Source organism: Nerophis ophidion, linkage group LG19 (assembly GCF_033978795.1).
Source record: "Nerophis ophidion isolate RoL-2023_Sa linkage group LG19, RoL_Noph_v1.0, whole genome shotgun sequence".
Lineage (NCBI taxonomy): Eukaryota > Metazoa > Chordata > Actinopteri > Syngnathiformes > Syngnathidae > Nerophis > Nerophis ophidion.
In genome coordinates this window covers 11456523-11477293 of record NC_084629.1, presented here as the reverse complement: position 1 = coordinate 11477293, position 20771 = coordinate 11456523, and the positions used below count along the sequence as shown (strand labels likewise).

Genomic DNA, 20771 nt, shown 5'->3' with positions numbered 1-20771 from the left:
CACTGTGCTCATTGGGGTTTTCAAGGCGGCAGGTACTTTTCTGTACCTTTCCCCAGATTTCTAAATGGTAAATGGGTTGCACTTGTATAGCACTTTTCTACCCCTTTTTAGGGAGCCCAAAGCGCTTTGACTGTATTTCCACATTCGCCCATTCACACACTGACGGTGGGAGCTGCCATGCAAGGCGCTCACCAGGACCCATCAGGAGCAAGGGTGAAGTGTTTTGCCCAAGGACACAACGGACGTGACTAGGATGGTAGAAGGTGGGGATTGAACCAGTAACCCTCAGAATGCTGGCACAGCCACTCTACCAGCCTCGCCACGCCAACCACAAAGCTATCCTATATCAAAGGTCTACAGACAATTCTTTTAGACTATATTCTTGGTTTGTGCTCTGCCATGCACTGTGAAGTGTAGGACCTTGTATATAGACAGTTGTGTGCCGTTCCAGATCATGTTCGATCAACTGAAATTACCACAGGTGAACTCCAATTAGGCTTTTTAAACATCTCAAAGATGATCAGATGGAAAATGCCCTTGATCTCACATTTGAGCTTCACGGCAAAGGCTGTCAATAATTATATGTGATTTCTTAGTTTTTTTCATTTTTAATGAATCTGCAAAAATCTAAAATATATTTTTCAAATGGTCCTCATAGGGTGTGTAGAATTTTAAGGACAAAAATTATATTCAATTTTGGAGTAAGGCTGTAACATAATATGGAAAAAGTGAAGGGCTGTAAAAACGTTTAGGATGCACTGAAGAATTAGTAATCCTACGAAATAAAAAAGCAGATTTTTAATCCAGTTGATATTAATTTATAGATTTATTGATCAAAATTGAACCAGCCACAGAAGCACAGCAATGTATTTAAAAATTATTCCATTTCAGAACCTCCAAGACAATAAAATGTTTGCTAATTGGGACAAGTCAAAACCACAAGGCCATCTCCTCATTTTTCATAAATACTCTTAAGTCCTCTAAATGTGCATTTATTTTGAACTGAACCCCGTTAAATATCCGTCAAATATAAATCTGTCTCACGCAATAGAGGCAGCACATGTGAAGTATACAAGGTTAGGTAATTAAAGCAACAATATAAAAATCCAAAATGTATTTATTCCGTCTTTTGACAGCAAAGATTTTTGCAAATCATTTTGTGAACCATAAACATCTCTTTATGTGCACATTGCATTTATTCAGGAGGAGGGAAGTCCTAAATAAAACGGTTTGGATTGTAAATGTGGTAAAATGGTTGGATAAAACTCCTCTGTGGACACGGTCATGTTGCAATGAAAACGAATGCACGTGCAGCGTTATTAACAGTCCCAATGCATGGATTATGTGAGTAGTTCACAACGAAGGAAGGCGGGGGCGCCGCCGACTGCAGTCATAAAGAAGTTAAGCACACCTAAACGGACAAATAACCTAATGAAACACCCAAAGGACCGTCCCAAACCCCCACCTTTCAAGGTTTCAAGTATTCCCTCCAGACGCTTGCATTACTTCAAGTATTAACCATTGTGGACGTCCCAACCCCTCCCCGAACCTTCTAGATTCATCACCAGCTCTTAGGTTTACAAATAGAGTAAATATATAAGTGCACTCCAAATTATAACTATACAAATAGGATTGATGACAAGTATGTAGCACTATAACAGTTAAAACAATTACCTTTTTCATCTTTATACACAAACAAGATGTGCGTGTGTGTGTATGCATGTATGTGTGAGATCAAGGTGGCGTCACATTCCCCGCCCCCTGAGTGTAACGTTCAAGTCTGAACTTTTTTTTTTTTTTTTGGGAAACGAACACGGCGACCTCGGTTTGGTTTCTTAAATATCATTTTTGAAAACCAACCGTTACTGGATTAGAAATCAAATCGCAGTCACTCCTCTTTCACAGGCTGTTGTGCTCGTGTTCATGACGGATCCTTTTATGTACAAGCTTCGGATCGATCATGTGACCTCCTCTTCCCCCGCTTGGTCATGTCGGACTCTAAACAAAAAAAAGACGTATGAAAGAAGCCAATTATTTCATTTTGTAGCTTTCCTGATCATCTCATCTATTGAGTCAATGCTTTGGAGTAGTCAGTGCACATCTCGTAATTTAGTATCCAATAACAACAAGTCAACAAAGAGCCATTAATGTCTAAATAGTTGGCAACACCAGTGATGGTGTGAAGCATGGTGGTGGCCATAATATGGAGTTGCATGAGAGCTGCTGTGGTTTATTTGGGGGAAATTTTTATTTCAAAATGATGTGACATTGTGAAGCAGAAAGTGGACCACATGGCAGTTTTCCAGCATGATAGGAGCACAAACACACCCTTCAACATAAGGGCCTTGCTGAAAAATCTTAAGGTGATGAAATTGGCAAGTCTGTCACCACTTGACCTGAACTCAATTGAATAGGGGCGGGGTGAGGGAAGGAAAAAGTTGGATGAGCAAGGTGGAGAACGTCCACCAGTGATGATGCAGAGGATTAACCTGTGCAGCAAGAGCATTAAAGGCCTACTGAAACTCACTACCACCGACCACGCAATCTGATGAAATATTAAAATTGCAACACATGCCAATACGGCCGGTTTAGTTTACTAAATTAAAATTTTAAATTTCCCGCGGAGTTTCCTGTTGAAAACATTGCGGAATGATGACGCGTTTTTGTGACGTTGTTGGTTGGAGGGGACATTTTAGCCCAGCACCACACACAGCTAAAAGTAATCTCTTTTCATCGCATAATAACACAGTATTTTGGACATCTGTGTTGCTGAATCTTTTGCAGTTTTTTCAATTAATAATGGAGAAGTCAAAGCTTAAAGGTGGAGGTGGGAAGCTTTTAGACTTTAGCCACACAAACACACGGTGTTTCCTTGTTTAAAATTCCCGGAGGTGATGCTTTACTATGGATCAGAGCGGTCAAGCAAACATGGATCCAGACTACATGTCGACCGGCAGTTTTCGGTGAGAAAAATGCGGAAATAAGTCGCCTCTTATCAAAGATCAGCGGAGCTTCAGTCGTGCTGCAGCTGATCGTGACTTCCCTCAGAGATTGGCGTCAACACACCCGTGAGCACACCCCTCCGACTATCAGGTACTATTTAATCTCACTAAAACACTAGCAACACAATAGAAAGATAAGTGATTTCCCAGAATTATTGTAGTAAATGTGTCTAAAAACATCTGTATCGCTCCCAATGCAACCGCCTTTTTTTTCTTCTTTTCTCTAGTCCGTCACTTTAAAATTCCTCATCCACAAATCTTTTATCCTCACTCAAATTAATGGGGAAATCGTCGTTTTCTCGGTCCAAATAGCTCTTGATGCTGGAGGCTCACATTATTAACAATGTGAGGATGTGAGGAGCCCTACAACCAGTGACGTCACACGTACATCGTCTGCGACTTCCGGTAAAGGCAAGGCTTTTTTATTAGCGACCAAAAGTTGCGAACTTTATCGTCGATGTTCTCTACCAAATCCTTTCAGCAAAAATATGGCAATATCGCGAAATGATCAAGTATGACACATAGAATGGACCTGCTATCCCTGTTTAAATAAGACAATCTCATTTTAGTAGGTCTTTAAGGCAGTGCTGGATGACAATGGTAACTAATTATTCACAATTTGGACATGTTCCCTATGAGGCGTAGACACTTGTGTTCGACATTTCGTGGATCATAACTTTAAACTGCTATACAAGCTGGAGCTGCACACTGACTACTCTTAAAAGGGAACTGCACTTTTCATTTAATTTTGCCTATCGTTCACAACAATCATTATGAAATAATTGACATTTTTAACTTTTTGTTTTTAATACATTCTAACTCGTAAATAAAAGTCTGCTTACAGGAGAGCCAATAGCCAATCTTCTATTCCGCCTATAAAACCAATTAAAAAAAAAAACATCCAAAAAGCATTAACGATACTCCATTTTCATTTTGTGACTTGAATGTTACCCAAGTATTAGTGAGATTTTATTATAAGCGCTAACGCAGACAACCAGAAACACTGTCTTAAGGTCAGAAAAACTGGGTCAGGTGGTTTTATTGTCTTTTTTTCTAAAAAGTCCGGCATTCTGGCCCGTTTGTCAGTGCTGATGGGCTCATCTCTCTCATTTGGTTTAATTTGTGCTAGCTTGCGGCGCTCATCACTAGCAAGTCGCGACTAGCGAGGCTCTGTCCGTGCATCCTCTGTGTGTAGGCTAGTCTCCAACGACAGAGACAAAGATTGTGGATAACTGACAAGAGGGTTCACTCTTCATTTACAAAACATAAAACCAGTGAAGTTGGCATGTTGTCTAAATCGTAAATAAAAACAGAATACAATGATTTGCAAATCCTTTTTAACCTATATTCAATTGAATAAACTGCAAACACAAGATACCTAACGTTTGAAATGGTAAACTGTTATTTTTTGCATATATTAGCTCATTTGTAATTTGATGTCTGCAACATGTTTAAAAAAAGCTGGCAAAAGTGGCAAAAAAGACTGAAAAAGTTGAGTAATGCTCATCAAATACTTATTTGGAATATCCCAAAGGTCAATAGGATAATTGGGAACAGGTGGGTGCCATTATTGGGTATAAAAGCAGCTTCCATGAAATGCTCAGTCATTCTCAAAGAAGGATGGGGCGAGGGTCACCACTTCGTGAACAAATGCGTGAGCAAATTGTTGAACAGTTTAAGAACAACATTTCTCAACAAGCTATCACAAGGAATTTAGGGATTTTACCATATACGGCCTGTAATATCATCAAAAGGTTCAGAGAATCTGAACTGCACGTAAGCGGCAAGGCTGTGACCTTCGATCCCTGAGGCGGTACTGCATCTGTAAGTGAAAGTCAAAACTCTACAATGCAAAGCGAAAGCCATTTATTGACAACACCCAGAAACGCCACCGGCTTCGCTGGGCCCGAGATCATCTAAGATGGACTGATGCAAAGTGGACAAATCTTCTGTGGTCTGACGAGTCCACATTTCAAACTGTTTTTGGAAACTGTGGACATCGTGTCCTCCAGGCCAAAGGGGAAAAGAACCACCTGGACTGTTATAGGCGCAAAGTTGAAAAGCCAGCATGTGTGAATGTTATGGAGCTGTATTAGTGCCCAAGACATAGGTAACTTACACATCTGTGAAGGCACCATTAATCCTGAAATCTACATATTGGTTTTGGAGCAACATATGTTGCCATCCAAGCAACGTCTTTTTCATGGACGCACCTAAATATTTCAGCAAGACAATGCCAAGCCACAATCTCCACGCGTTACATACAACAGTGTGGCTTCGTAGTAAAAGGATGCAGGTACTAGTCTGGCCTGCTTGTTGTCCAGACCTGTTTTCCATTGAAAATGCGTGCATATTATGAAGCGTAAAATACCACAACGCAGACCTTGGACTGTTGAACAACATCAAGCAAGAATTTAAAAAAATTCAACCTGAAAAGCTTCAAAAAATGTTCTCCTCAGTTCCTAAATGTTTACTGTGTGAGTGTTGTTAAAAAGGAAAGACCATGTAACACAGTGGTAAAAATGCCGCTGTGCCAACTCTTTTGCAATGTGTTGCTGCCATTAAATTCGAAATGAATGATTTGCAAAAAAAACTAAGTTCCTCAGTTCGATTGTTAAATATCTTGTCTTCGCAGTCTATTCAAAAAGGATTTGCTAATTATTGTATTCTGTTTTTATTTACGATTTACACAACATGCCAACTTCACTGATTTTAGGTTTTGTAATTCTGCTATTAAATAAACGCTCTCAGCACAGTAAGCCTCTTCCACCGTTTTGAAGCAAGAAAGAAAGAAAAACACACAGACATAGTAATTTACCAATGCCAGCAAAGTTAGATTTGATTTTAATTAAATGCTTGATTGAGTATCAGCTCAGGCCTAAAAAAAAAGTATATGTAAGTAAATGCAAGTTCCAACTTGTCTTTTGAAGGACATTTTGACCCATCTTTAGTGTTGCTACAAACATGCTAAATTACAATGCAGTCCAAATACAGTTAAACCTGTGCTTAGCACACCTTAATGTCTTCCTCTGGATTATTGACAAATGACCGAAAAACTATGACAAATTCCACTCACCTCATATTTGGCGCTTATGCACACAGTGTTGCTGACGCCGCCGCCTCAGGAACCTGCGATAATGCAGCTCCTGCATTTGTATAACTTGGGATCGTGGGTTCGGATGTGGCTCCGTACATTCCTCAGTCGAAAGAAGGTCTTACTACAAAGCTTCAAAGCACAGGAAGGGTAAGGCAAAGGACTAGGTGGTACAAAAAAACTTTGGGTGAAACACACCAGTCATGTGTTCAAAATTTTGGACCCTCGACAATTGAACGTCAAATTACTTAACGGATTCTGTTGATGGTGCTGAACTGAACCTGATTGATCATGTCTTGCAGTGCAATACTTGACTGCAAACAGCAGAGGCGCTGTTGATTCATTCTCAACTAGTTTGCGGTGTTAAATCAACCACAGAACAACTACTATGGGAAGTTGTGCTACATTCTCACACACCAAGGCAGCATTATTCTGTTCAATAACAATTCAGTGGCATGGAAACAGAACATTCAAAGAAAGTCTCCCATCTGTACAACAAATGAAAATAAAATATTCATTAATGTATGCATTATTTAATTGGACTATTATCAGTCAATGAAATGTAGTCAAATGGCAGTTAGGCTACATGTTAGCATTGCTAATTAAATGTTTTAAATAAGTGATTCATTAAAAAAGGGTAGCGAGGGATGCTGAGCTGTGGGTGCACTGCGTCCAAGCTTTGTGGTGATTAGAGGAGACGGTGGAAGTTAGCACTTACCGGACACGGCCAGTGCTTTCCCTCAACGTGCCTGAGGCGATGCATGAAGAGAGCGTCGCAGTCCCTGTATGAAGCGGTACATTGCAGGCAGGCGTGTGCCGCTTTTGGGACTTTTGGGGCCTGGCTACGTGGGCCCCTCAGCTGCTTTAACCTTGCCCGATGAACGGAGGAGTCCATCACGACACAGCCCCTGTTGCTCACATTGTGGGCTTTAGGCTCTTTCTGGTGGGTTTGAAGACATGAGAGATTGTGAGCATAAAGTGAAAAAAAACTTAAGTTAGCTGCTCCCCTTCTAGCTATCTACCTTAGGTATGATGAGTGCAGCCTTTGCCCTCCTGGTACTGGCCAAAGGTACAGTGTTGTTTCTGGAGCTGGACCTCGGTCTCTGAACCCGGCTTTGGCTCACACGCCTCTCCTCCTCCTCCCTCTTCATCATTGCCATGGTAGGTGGAGGTCCTCTGGCTCTTAACGCCCTGGGGCTGGCTCCAAATTTCTCACCGACTTGTGACACAGAGCGCGTTAAACAGATATCTACACTCTCTTCCTCTTTCTTCATCCCCGCCATGGGGACTCCAGACGGCCGACAGAAGCTGAACAGGAAGCCAGAATCCAGTAGTTTGATGGGGGGTTTGCTCTGGCGCTTGCCTAGGTCTGGAGATGACGGTTCTGGGAAAGGTATGCCAACTGGAACTGGATCTGCTGGCTCCTCTTTGATGACCTTGTACAAAGGATTGCTGTGGACAGCCGGTGGAAGAGAGTGCTCTGAGAACTGGAAGCCACCAGATTGATTATCCATGACTGTTTTCCTTGTGTCCACCTCCTTCCTTGGCCCCTTGCTGGGCCTACTTTGCACCTCCGCTTCTCTCGCGCTGCCCCGTCTGGGCTTGCGGCTGCTGTTGTAGCGTAGCGTATTGACTGGCTTGACAATGTCCTTATTCCTGGCCTTTGTCGTCTGAGGGGGTGTGGATCTACGAGGTGTGCCAACATGTTGATTGTTTGATACGAGAGAGAGACCTGAGATAGAGTATTCAGCTGGTTCTGATTTGATCCTGACTGTGTTTTTCACTGGAGTTTTGTTGGAATTGAGCCGCTGAGACTGCTGGAAAGGAGACTGGACACCGCCACCACACCGCAAAGACCGCCTGAGTTCTCTTTCCCTGTAGCCAGGTTGGAACATATCTGGTAGGACACCTTGACTACGCATTCTTCGGTCGCTGGGAGGTATTTGGATATTCGGTTTTTGCCTCTTTATTATTTCCATAATGGGTGGACCACCAGACTTGGTCTTGCCCACTTTATTGAGGAGGAGACTGTTAACAGGGTTGCAGAGGGGAAGTGACAGTGTCACAGGTCCAAAAGGTAGCGCTGGCGGTGCACAGCGGGGTTTCCGCCGCTTGGTCAGCGAGTAATTGTTGGCTTTAAGCTTCCTGAGTCGTTTCTTCTGCCTCCAACCAATCAGATCTTCTGGTCTGGGGAGGAGGGCGGTCCTCTGCAGGCCGAGTACATTCATCAGCTTGTACTTCTCCTGCGCCCTGGCATAATCCTCCTCATCCTCTCCCACCTCTTGCGCTTCCTGCTTCACTCTAACTGGGCTACAAACCGGACTGGACCTAGATCTCGGAGTGCATGACATCTGCGGAATGGAGTGAATCTTTTTGATTCGTTGAGAGCTTTCCGGCATTGACAGCAATCGTTGAACTTTCTGAGCAGCACCAGGACTTGAACGGAGAAGACGGGTATTCGATGGCGATATGGGTGAGCAATTCTTTGACGGTGGCGTGGTAACCATACTTTTGGACGTAGCTGACTTCTTGGATGAGGGAGATTTAAAGTCCATAAGTTTCATCCTGTGTGAGGGACTCACTGGGAGACCATTATAACCTCTTAAATTTGGCGTTCTACGCAAATTGCTGCGAGGACTCCCTTCAACAGACTCGTCTGATGTATCTAACGTTAGTTTAAAGCCATCGTTCTCCTCTAAATCTATAACCTTTTTTCTTTTGGCTTCAGTCTGCTGGCGATGGCGCAGATTGCAAACGGCGCCGTAATTTATTGTTAAGTTCCGGTTAGGGTGAACGACGTGTTCGTGCTCCTTCATGAGAGCAGAGCAGGCGTCCACGGCCGGCCACATGCCAAGGTGGCGAGCCATGGTGATGACTTCAGGAAGGTCCTTCCAGGGAACACACAGAGTGGAGGAGTAGGAGAAATCCAGCAGTGACAAAAGGCTGTCCTCGCTGAAGCCTGAGTGGAGGAGACAGTAACTTTAGTTAAGATTGATCAGTGAGAAAGACAGCGAGACAAAGGCTTCAGTGTACATAGTGAAGGGAACTAAAAGATGGGACAATACAAGCAAGGACATCGAACGACTTCCAACTTCCTCTTCTTTATGACCTCATACCTTGGAAACTTCCCGAAAGTGAACATTAAAGCACATTAAAGCTTTTCTGGCAGATCTCGTGCACTGCAGAAAAGTAGCATTTTATTACAAATGATACAATCAAGCGTGGCTTTTTGTCCGTGTCGCTGTTTAACGGCTGGATGAACGGACATAAATTGCCCATGCACAAGACGCACGCACAAACATCTACCGCTTCAATAACTTCATGTTCCACTGTTAAAGCAGGTTTTAAAAAACAAGTACATATTACACATTTCTTATAACACTATATACAAAAGCTTACCATGAGTTGATTTACTTGGACCCCGACTTAAACAAGTTGAAAAACTCATTCGAGTGTTACCATTTAGTGGTCAATTGTACGCCATATGAACTGAACTGTGCAATCTACTAATAAAAGTTTAAACCAATCAATCAAAAGCTCAATTTTAACAGTCAACACAAAAACCCTTGAGTTGTTTTTCACTGGCATTTATGTAAATGAGACGATTACCCCACACCGCCAGTCCTTTGGGAAACACTGCAATTTATTTGATCACAATATGTCTTCTCAATGGACAATTCTTTAGGAATTTCCCTTGAATATTCTTTATAGAGTAGTCAGTGTGTAGATTGTATATAGTCATTTACCTAAATACACACCCATAATTGTTTAAAGAGCTGGCAACAAAAATGTATACCGGTAGCTTGATAGTGTCTTGCCCACAGTTAATCATGCTGGTGATAGTGTCATCATCTCAGACTGCATGAGTGTTGGACGAACTGTGATTCATTATGTGGAAAATGAGTTCCGACATGTACTGTGATAATATGAAGCAAAATCTGAGCCGCACGGCAGTTGTCCTACATGATGAGAATCCAAGATGACAGGCGCCTTGCTGTGGAAACTGAAAATGCAAGTGATAGAGACCAAGCAAGAAACCTCCGGACCTGAACCCATTTGTGCACTTGTGGGACATCTTCAAGTGGAAGGAAGGAAGGCAAAGGAGCGAAAGGTGTGTCTAACATCCACTCGTTCAGGCAATGATGTCATCATGAGGGTGTGGAAGAGGATTCTAGTAGGGCTGCAGCTATCGATTAATTCAGTAATATATCGATTAGTTTGTTCGATTAATAGGATATAAAGTACATAACCTCAAAGCGTCTTTTAGGGAAACTAGTTTAAATAAAATTAAAATGTATTTGCCATAATTCATTTTTTCTCTAATAATTACACATCATCAACATTGAAATTGCATGTGTGCATTGATAAAAATATAGAGATGCACCTAAGCCATGGGTTATTTTGCTTTTTGACTACAGAGGGGCCTGGGGACTAATCAAATAAAGACGGAATTAGTAATCTGACTCATGATTTTAATTCATCTTATTCAATAATCATACGTAACCTACTTTTAGTTTAGAACCCTGTCAAATGATGATAAACCATATGTTAATCACAAAGATTATTAATAATTCAACACAAAAATTTAGGCTTAGGTTAAACTAATTAGAAGAATAAGTCCTAACCAAATATACTGTGTCAAATAACTGATGAAAAATTAAACATGCTTTTCATAATTAAGTCAACCAAATTGATAACAAATATGCTTCTTAAAATTTAAGTGCAAAGGAAAATAAAGCTTCCCCACTTTAGTCACAACGTTCGGTTTGTTTGATCTTGTCGTTACTGCCACAAATTATGTCTGCATATGCAAAGTTCAGGGCACCTTGTGGTCCAGATTTTATAAAACTTTTATTAATTAAAATCATGAAACGTATAAATCACAGTTTTCTTCTAATCTTTAATCTAATCTTTTTTTTTTTCCCCCAAGACGGTGCCGCTGTAGTGGTTGCTGGTGGCAGGAGCTCTGTGCTCTTGTGTCATCCTTTTGTGTTCCTGGTGTTACTCTCTTGTTTTCATGTCTTTTTTTTATGCCTTTTGGTTTTTGGACCCTTTGGGACTGTGCGACAAGGGGTGGCACTTTCATGACTTCTGCGGTACTTTTTTGTGAACTTCTGGATCCGCCTGCCGGAATACTTTTGGCCGTGGGGACCAACTGCTGGGTCTCTGCCACACCGGAGTCCATTTGGAGAGACTGGAGGAGAGGAGATGCGTATGAAGAGACAGGGCTGCGGAGCTGGCGCTGGGTGCCGGGACGGACGGGCTTTACTGTGTCTTGGCTGAATGAGCAGGTATCGGACACCTGGGTCTCCTTAGACCAGGGGTAGGGAACCTATGGCTCTAGAGCCAGATGTGGCTCTTTTGATGACTGCATCTGGCTCTCAGATGAATCTTAGCTGACATTGTTTAACCTGATAAGTAATGAATATGTCCGCTAGTAATCACAGTGTCAAAAATAAAGTTCAAAATATAAAACATTCTCATGCATTGTAATCCATCCATCAGTTTCTATCGCACCTGTTCAAGAAGTCGCATTAATGGTCAAAAGTATTTTATTTATTATTGGTTAGCATCAGAATAAAAATGTTATTAAAAATAATAAGAGATGCACACTTAGTTGTTGTAATCAGGGAAAGTGCAAATAAAAGAAGAGACGTAGAATTCTCTTGTCAGAGCTTAGGTACAGGTCTACGCGTTTCTCCTCATTGAGCTAAACTGAATCTTTTCTCTGTTTAAATCCTTGCTTCTTGTCTGTTTAATAGATGTCATCAGTGTTTGAACCTGACAGTTGTATTCAGGGTTAACAATATTATACGGCTCTCACGGAAATACATTTTAAAATATTTGGCTTTCATGGCTCTCTCAGCCAAAAAGGTTCCCGACCCCTGTCTTAGACGCATACTCGCTCATCCATGCGGACTGGACACTGGCCGAGAGTTGTTGGGCGGCCGGCCGAGGGTGGAGTCGGCTTTCTTCATTGCGTTCTTAGGTCTGCTCCTGTCATGCTGTCCCCACCCCAGCAGACGATGGCGTGGATTACCGCAGGGCCACCACAGTGTATATGGTTGTTGAAATTATGTTTTTGTTTTGTTGCTTTTTCATGCATGTGCAATTGTGTGTGCGCAATATATATTAGTGATTGATCATTTTTTATTGTTTTACTTGTGTGGCCGTGTGTAGAAGTGGCACTGCTGGAGGGGCAGCTGGTTGCATCAGCTGTGCTCTTTTAATGTATTTAATGTTGTTTGTGTTCTTTGATGTTTCCCTCTTACACACATGTGTGTGTTCTATCGATATGAGGTTTATTTTCCTTGGCCTCAGTCTAGACCCCTTCTCAAGGGGCCCAGATTTAGACTCCCCAGCGTTTACCTGTTTCTCACCTTTTTTTAAGGGCCGCCGGAAGTTGGGAGACCCGTCAGCGATCCTGTTCTGTATCCCTGTAATGTTTGTCTGCTCTTGAATGGGATTGTGCTGAAAATCTTAATTTCCTCTCGGGGATTAATAAAGTATTTCTGATTCTGATAATCAATTTAAGCGTTAAGATTTAGTTGGTTCATTGTTGAAGCCATAGAGTCGTGCAACAACCTGTGGGGTTCTAGTGAATACCACTAATAACTGTGCTTAAAATCTTCAAACTAAGGACACAATTTGGAAATGTTGTGTCACAGCCATTTACCAAATAATGGCTGTGTGATGACTCACTTAAAGTGGATGGTAAATCTACACTGCTATAAAAGCTGTACACTGACTACCCTGAAGTATAGCAAAGACACTGTATGTCCCTAAACATTATTGCAAATAAAAACAGTGACAATTTTGTTGTGTCTTACCAGTGAGATCTAGGTCTCCTTTCATGCTCGAGTCCATCCCTGCAAAGACTTCCTGGAAGTGATCGCTGACGGCTGCCAGGACAGCTTTGTGCGCGGCGTAGGATTGCCCGCTCGTGCGCAGAGTGATGTCACAGAACATCCCCGCCTCCCGCTGACTCTTCAGCTTGCTGAGCATGTCAGAGCAGTGCGTCGCCATCGTCTTTGTGACGCATCCTCTGCTACCTAGCTCCTATGATTTTCAAGAAGAGACAGGTGATCATATTAAAAACACTACATTATGGGAATGAAGTGTGAAAACAGAGCTGTCGCAAACATCAAAGCGGAAGAGAGGATGAGCGCGAGCAAGTGTGAAATCAAAATGTGTGAGAAGGGAGAAAAAGATCAATCAAATCAAACACAGCAACCGGGTCTCACCTCAGTCTTCTTTCTCTGCTGGCTCCTACACTCAGGACAGCCCAGGACAAAGTCTCTAATGTGAAAGTACATTCCTGCAAAGACAACGACAGTGATAACATTTACACAAAGAGGCAGAAGCAAATACAATGTGTATTTTTTTCTGCAGACTCAAAAAGAACATATAACCTACTCAGTGGCCTAGTGGTTGGAGTGTCCGCCCTGAGATGGGAGGTTGTGAGTTCAAAACCCGGCAGAGTCATACCAAAGACTATAAAAATGGGACCCATTACCTCCCTGCTTGGCACTCAGCATCAAGGGTTGGATTTGGCGGTTAAATCACCAAAAATTATTCCCGGGCGCGGCCACGGCCCCCCTCACCTCCCAAGGGGTGATCAAGGGGATGGTTCAAACGCAGAGGAGAAATTTCACCAAACCTCGTGTGTGTATGATAATCATTGGTACTTTACTTAACTTTTATATTTTTTGGAATTACCCGAACAGATGAGCGTTAACTTGAATTTCTTGCCCAAGAAATATAAACCATGATTGGCACAGAGAGTGGAGGTTCACTAGTCGGTCCAGGAAATGTAAATAAAATAAATGATAAATGGGTTGTACTTGTATAGCGAGACATACTATAGGTGGGCACAATCCCTGCGGCCACCCTGGAAAGTATACTTCCATGGCTAAAAAAGGTGACCCATGGGGGGGTACAGCAACAGATCGAATGAAGTGTCTGGCAAATAGCAATGTTTCGTAAATCGCTGTAGGAGCATTTAAAGTGGAGGCATGTCGGATATCTGGAGGTAACAGTCTCTATCCTTGGTAAGATAGAGTTAGACTTAGACTTGCTTTTATTGTCATTCAAATTTGAACTTTACAGTACAGATAGGAACGAAATTTTGTTGCATTAGCTTGTTGTAGTGCAGGATAAAAGAGCAGCCTTTTAGTTAGATCGTTATATCGCTCTCTAACAACAGAGGGACAATGTTGTGATAAAAAATAGTTTTAGTATAATTTTATCCAAAATCCCAGTTAAAATTTGTCATCATACCTGAGTGCACCTTTGTAAAACATCATCAAAAAATGTTTTGTTTTTTTGTTGAAGCTTGATAAATGTTTGTTTTACTGCTGCAATTTTGACTGTTCTATGTTTACATACAAATGTATTCCTTATTCTTATCAGCACTTTGCCTGTCCTTGCTTTAAAATGTACAACATTTTCATATAGTTATTTTTGAAACAGCTTAAAGCGCACAAGTACAGTATAAATAGACATTTTTAAACAAAGTCGTCATCTTTACAGTCAGCACAAGCCTAAAAATATCTCAATTCGATGACAAAATAAAGAGCCACTGAATAGGTGTACATGTCCTAAGCCGATTAGTATAACTAATCGTTGACTATCAAATTAGTCAGTAATTGCAGCTCCAGTTGCAATCTAGCCTACAGACATTGATTAGGAAAGGCAAAGCGATACAAGGGTGGTCAGAATGTTTTCTGAAATGCCCTCAGAAGAACAAACCTTGAGTTCTGTGGGCTGGAAGTCTACCTTCAAGCCAAGGTAATCTTACTTTTGATTTTAATCATAATAAATAATTATATCTAAACTAGTCAGACTTTAACATGATAAACCTAGTCAAATGGTATGAAACCATGTTCCTTGAAAACAAAAGAAAAGACTAATAAAAACTACTGAAAAATAAATGTACATACAATTACGCAGTCAATGCCATCCCAGTGGTGCTCGCCTGAGGATATTGTTGGAAAGCAAAGCTTGAGACCTTCCGCTGTGTTTATATTATCACGTCATTAGGCGCGATTTCGCGAAATTTTGTAAAATTCTGCGCTATTTTGCTGCAATGTGGAGCCACAACAGAACGGCGGTGGGAATTGCGGACAGTTGATGGCTTTTGCTGCTGTTCCATATCCTGTGGAAATCAGAGGTTAGAAGACCCAAGCTGGAGGTGCCTGTGTAACTAACAAATGTCCGCTAATGTGGCTGTGGGTAAATCTTACTCACCGACGCCTTAAGATTCGCCCTGAACGAGCAAAAAGCTACTCTAGCGCTCTCAAGTGTCATGCGGTGTTCCATTTACATCGAAAGTGGAAAGCCATAGCTGGGAATGACGTCACACTAGAGTGGAGAGTGTTCCTGTTACGATGTCGGAATTTAAGCTGGCCACATCCAGGAAAGCAATTGTCGCGCTTACCTTGTCTGAATATAAACCAGTTATGTTAAAACATGCACTCTTTCTGCAAATTTCAAACACGGTGCTGAAGGGGAAACGCTGTGACATGAAATAAATGCAGTTTACATTAGTGACGTTGCCATATAGAAAACGCACAACACATTGGGCATGGCCGATTTACTGCGACGAAAACTAATCAGAAATGCAAATAACGGATATTATATAAGCGGGTATCATTGTTTACATCCAGAGCAGCCATCTTTGAGAATCCTCCGACTTTCCAAGTCATAAACCCGACCGCTACGGGCATTCCAGTTGAAATTCTGACTCCCCAATACAAATGGAAGCTTGTGGGGCTGTGAGATAGTTGCGTAAACCAGTGTTTTTCAAACTTTTCTGGGCTAGGGCACATTTTCTTTCATTGAAAAAAATTTCTCGAGGCACACCACCAGCAGAAAACATAAAAAAATGAAACTCAGAAGCCGATATTGGCAGTAAAAAGTTGTTCTGGCAATTGCTGGATATGAATTCAAACTGTAACCGGTCACATCACACCGTGACTTATTTTGAGGTTTTTGGTGTTTTTCTGTGTGTAATGTTTTAGTTATTGTCTTGCGCTCCTATTTTGTTGTTGATTGTCATGTATGGATGTACTTTGTGGACGCCATCTGCTTCTCCACACGCTGTAAGTCTTTGCTGTCGTCCAACATTTCAGTTTTTGTTTACTTTGCAGCCAGTTCAGTTCTCCCTTCGTTTTGCCATCCCTAAACTTCAATGCCTTTTCTTAGCGGCACTTGCCTTTTGTTTATTTTTGTTTAAGCATTAGATGCCTTTTTACCTGCACACTGCCTCCCGCTGTCGTCTGCATATTGTGATCACGACTAACCATGTTCCCGACACCTACCAAGCAATTCCCTACCTGCTGCCAAATACTGATATGGAAAAGTATTACACGGTTACTCTGCCGATCTCAAGACAGCACAGACACTCAACAACGGCACATTTGCGAATTATAATTACTAGTTTGCAAAAAAAATAATTTTTAGATAGATAGATAGACAGCTAGATAGATAGTACTTTATTTATTCGTTCAGGAGAGCTCATTCAGGAAAATTAACATTTTCAGCACAATCCCATTCAAGATCAGACAAACATGACAGAGAGACAGAACAGGATCGCTGACGGGTCTGCCGACTTCCGGCGCCCCTTACAAAAAAAGGTGAGATACAGGTAAACAAGAGGAGAGGGGAATGGGAGATAAAAATAAAAGATTAAAATAAAATAAAAAATTGGTCTAAGCCTGGTCCCCTGGAGAGGGGGTCCAGACTGAGGCCAAGGGAAAAAAAAAAACAACAACTCATAGCCATAGTACACATCCCTCTTACATGAGTGTAAGAAGGAAACATCAAACAACAAAGAAAACAAAGGACATGAAAGACATTAAAGCAGCGGAGCTGATACAAGCAGCCACTTCTACATTCAGCTATGAATAAAAAGTAAAAGAAAAATATACACTGTGGTGGCCTCTGCGGTGTTCCACACCATCGTCTGCTGGGGTGGAGAGAGTATGGCCAGAGACAGGAGCGGACCCAAAAAAGCAACCAAGAGAGCCGACTCCACTCTCGGCCGCCAACCAACTCTCGGTTAGTGTCCAGTCCGTATGGATGGATTTTAACCCATCCATCCATCCATTTCTACCGCTTATTCCCTTTGGGGTAGCGGGGGGCCTATCTCAGCTACAATCGGGCAGAAGGCGGTGTACACCCTGGACAAGTCGCCACCTCATCGCAGGGCCAACACAGATAGACAGACAACATTCACACACTGAGGCCAATTTAGTGTTGCCAATCAACCTATCCCCAGGTGCATGTCTTTGGATTTTAACCCAATTAGGTGAAATTACATAATCTCCTACGGCACATCAGACAATTTCTCACGGTACACTAGTGTGCCGCGGCACAGTGGTTGAAAAACACTGGTGTAAACCCTCGATACCCGACACCTTAAGAGCTGCGCTGGACAGTGGGTAAGACAGCTCGGGATTTTAAGCTCAATGGCTAGCGCTTCTCGACTTAACTCTCAAACAGTTGGGATGTGTGGTCTTTCAATCACTCCTACACCCTCCCATAACGTTGAATATACCCACTAAAATGGTTTGTGTAAAAAAAACACAAAAGAAAACACAGTTAGACATGAAATATCATCTTACCGTCCCACCAGTAGTTCTCAGCCACGCATTTGTATGTCTCCTCCAGGGAGAGGTGACGCTGCCCATGTCGTCGCCGGTGGAAGGCGGCGATGGCTTCAAGTCTCCGGTTCTCATCCAAAACCTCCCGGTAGTTGATGTAGCCTCTTTCTAGCTTCTTTCGGTAAAGCAGCCCGTCGATCCACTCGAAGTTTGCAGCGGTTTTAGGGTTGGGGGGACAGGCCATAGTGAGTGTCTTTTGTACCCTGATAGAAGGAAACTTTGCGCTGTGTGATAGGCAAGCTGCTAACTATCCCCCCGGAACTCACCCAAACACCATAAAATTTTAAAAATGGTTGTCTGAGCAGTGAAAATGAATTATAAAATGTCTTAAAAAGGTTAGTGGCGAAAGTGCCAATCAGTATTACACTGCAGGCTCCTGATTTGTAGCCTGTCTGTCATAGAGGGCATCACTTCTTCTCACAACATTCTCGTCCAAAACATCAAATATTCATATGGCTTTAGTTGATGTTGTTTTTCTGTGGCTTTTTAACTGCATTAAGCGACATCGACGGATATGTTCAGCACCGAAGTGGAGATACTAAATGGAAGCCGCCAGGATAGGAATCGCGCCAAGTGATGTAAAAAGTCCGCCGCGGACGTTAGCAAGCTCCCCCCGGCAGCCTCGTCCTCCGGTAGTCGGGAGTGGCCCTGGGAGCTGGAGGACTGCGGGCGGCTTCGTTAACTTGAGATTTCTTTCGGTCAACTCGAGTCGGAAGCAACATGATGACGCAGCTATCAGCTCACCATCGCCGCCTACAACGACCTAAAAGCGAGGTTGCCTTCGCATTCGGTGCGATAAAAAAATAAATTAAAAAAAAAGGTTGCAAAATAGCCACCCGGCCTCCCCTGAAAGCGTGCCAACAAGCCCCGGGTTAACACAGAGAAGAGTTCAGACCGACGTGGTGACAACAAAGTCCACCTTGGAGGTCAAATAATCCACATTTTAAACTCGCAACCTTTCTGTTTGTTGCTAATCAGCCTAAACGAGCGCAACTCCTCCCCGCCTTCCCATCACGGTGCACACAAGGCGTTAAAGAGCCCGAGTTTGCTCGACTGTGATTGGCTGTCGCGCCCATCAATCTTTTTAGCTTCCGTTTCCCCAGAGAGACAAGTTAGGTTGCCCGACATAATACTAGTGGATGGGTGACATGCAAAGTTATACAAATAGTGACGTTATTCACAGGAACAATGTTTTGGGGGGTTTTCTTTCTTTCTTAGTTTATTTCGAACTCAGAAATATTTTACAACACAATCAATCAGACAATTTGATTGGCAACACTAAATTGGCCCTAGTGTGTGAATGGGAGTGTGAATGTTGTCTGTCTATCTGTGTTGACCCTGCGATGAGTTGGCGACTTGTCCAGGGTGTACTCCGCCTTCCGCCCGATTGTAGCTGAGATAGGCGCCAGCGCCCCCAAAAGGGAATAAGCGGTAGAAAATGGATGGATGGATGCATCAGACAATTTCATTGTATCATTTTATTTATTTATTTATTTCCCTGGGCCCAGGCTTAGACCGATTATTTTATTTTATTTTAATTTTAATCTTTTATTCTTTTCTTCCATTCCCCACACTTGTTTACCTGTATCTCACCTTTTTGTAAAGGGCGCCGGAAGTTGGCAGACCCGTCAGCGATCCTGTTCTGTCTCCCTGTAATGGTTGTCTGATCTTGAATGGGATTGTGCTGAAATTTTTTTTTAATTTCCCCTCGGGGATTAATAAAGTATGTCTGATTTTGATTCTGATTCTGATTACATCACATCACGTCCGAAAAGGAGTAGGAAGAAGCAAAGCTTATTTAATCCTACCCCTTTTCCCACGTCAGAGCGCCCACAAATATATACAGTGGGGAAAACAAGTATTTAGTCAGCCACTGATTGTGCAAGTTCTTCCACTTAAAATGATGACAGAGGTGTGTAATTTTCATCATAGGTACACTTCAACTGTGAGAGACAGAATGTGAAAAAAAATCCAGGAATTCACATTGTAGGATTTTTAAAGAATTTATTTGTAAATTATTGTGGAAAATAAGTATTTGGTCAACTATTCAAAGCTCTCACTGATGGAAGGAGGTTTTGGCTCAAAATCTCACGATACATGGCCCCATTCATTCTTTCCTTAACACGGATCAATCGTCCTGTCCCCTTAGCAGAAAAAACGCCCCAACGCATGATGTTTCCACACCCATGCTTCACAGTAGCTATGGTGTTCTTGGGATTGCAACTCAGTATTCTTCTTCCTCCAAACACGATGAGTTGAGTTTATATACAGTATAGAGCAGGAAGTGAACAAAAGTTTAGCAAATGCTACGTAAAGGAAAAGGGGTAGGATAAGCTCTGCTTCTTCCTACTCCTTTTCAAACATGATTAATGGAGAAACTAGAAATTGTGATGTAGCATGTTGAATGCATGCATGTTCCAAATAAACTCAAACTCAACTCAGCTCAATTATCACTAATGTAATTGGCACGCCTTATGATAGCGATGTTAAAAAGTCAGGACCAGGGGCTATTTGTAACTAATGTTTTATCGCCACTAAAACTGAATTCACTCTGCAAGGAAGAATAAGTCTGCATTAAAAAATATATAACCTATGTATGTTTACGTGGAACAACTTGTATTTAGAGAATGTTCAAATATATTACATGAATACTGATAAGTATTTGTACACACACTGTACATTGGGCTGAGTTTTTTTTTTCCTTTTAGTATATTTACCTGCTTAGCATATAGTCCCAGCAGGCACAAGACATTGATACAATGTTGATTATACATGCATGTCCTTGAAAACTGACTTCAAAACAACTTTGCAATAGTTGCATTTGTAAAATGAGATAACATTAATGTATAAAGTTGGAGCCATTGTTGGTTGAGAAATTACCAGATTTCAATGGTCAAATGAAGAAACGTCATCGGAAAGCATGCTTTAACATTGTATTTGTATTGTAGAATTTTGGTTCGTAAATTACCCCAAAAAATCAATGATCAAATCAATGTCAGAACCCGACGT

The 20771-nt window shown here is 42.0% G+C and overlaps 1 protein-coding gene across 1 annotated transcript; it reads right to left on the bottom strand.

The window, feature by feature from the left end:
- Positions 1 to 807: 807 nt before the first annotated feature.
- Positions 808 to 18790, bottom strand: si:dkey-229b18.3 (zinc finger and BTB domain-containing protein 11). Its single transcript, XM_061879151.1, has 7 exons — positions 17724 to 18790; positions 13341 to 13414; positions 12927 to 13155; positions 7119 to 9055; positions 6815 to 7036; positions 6079 to 6228; positions 808 to 1998 (listed from the first exon to the last, which is right to left on the bottom strand). Exons 1-6 carry the CDS (start codon positions 17944 to 17946, stop codon positions 6124 to 6126), a joined length of 2790 nt encoding a protein of 929 aa, XP_061735135.1. The 5' UTR covers positions 17947 to 18790; the 3' UTR covers positions 808 to 1998; positions 6079 to 6123.
- Positions 18791 to 20771: the final 1981 nt, after the last annotated feature.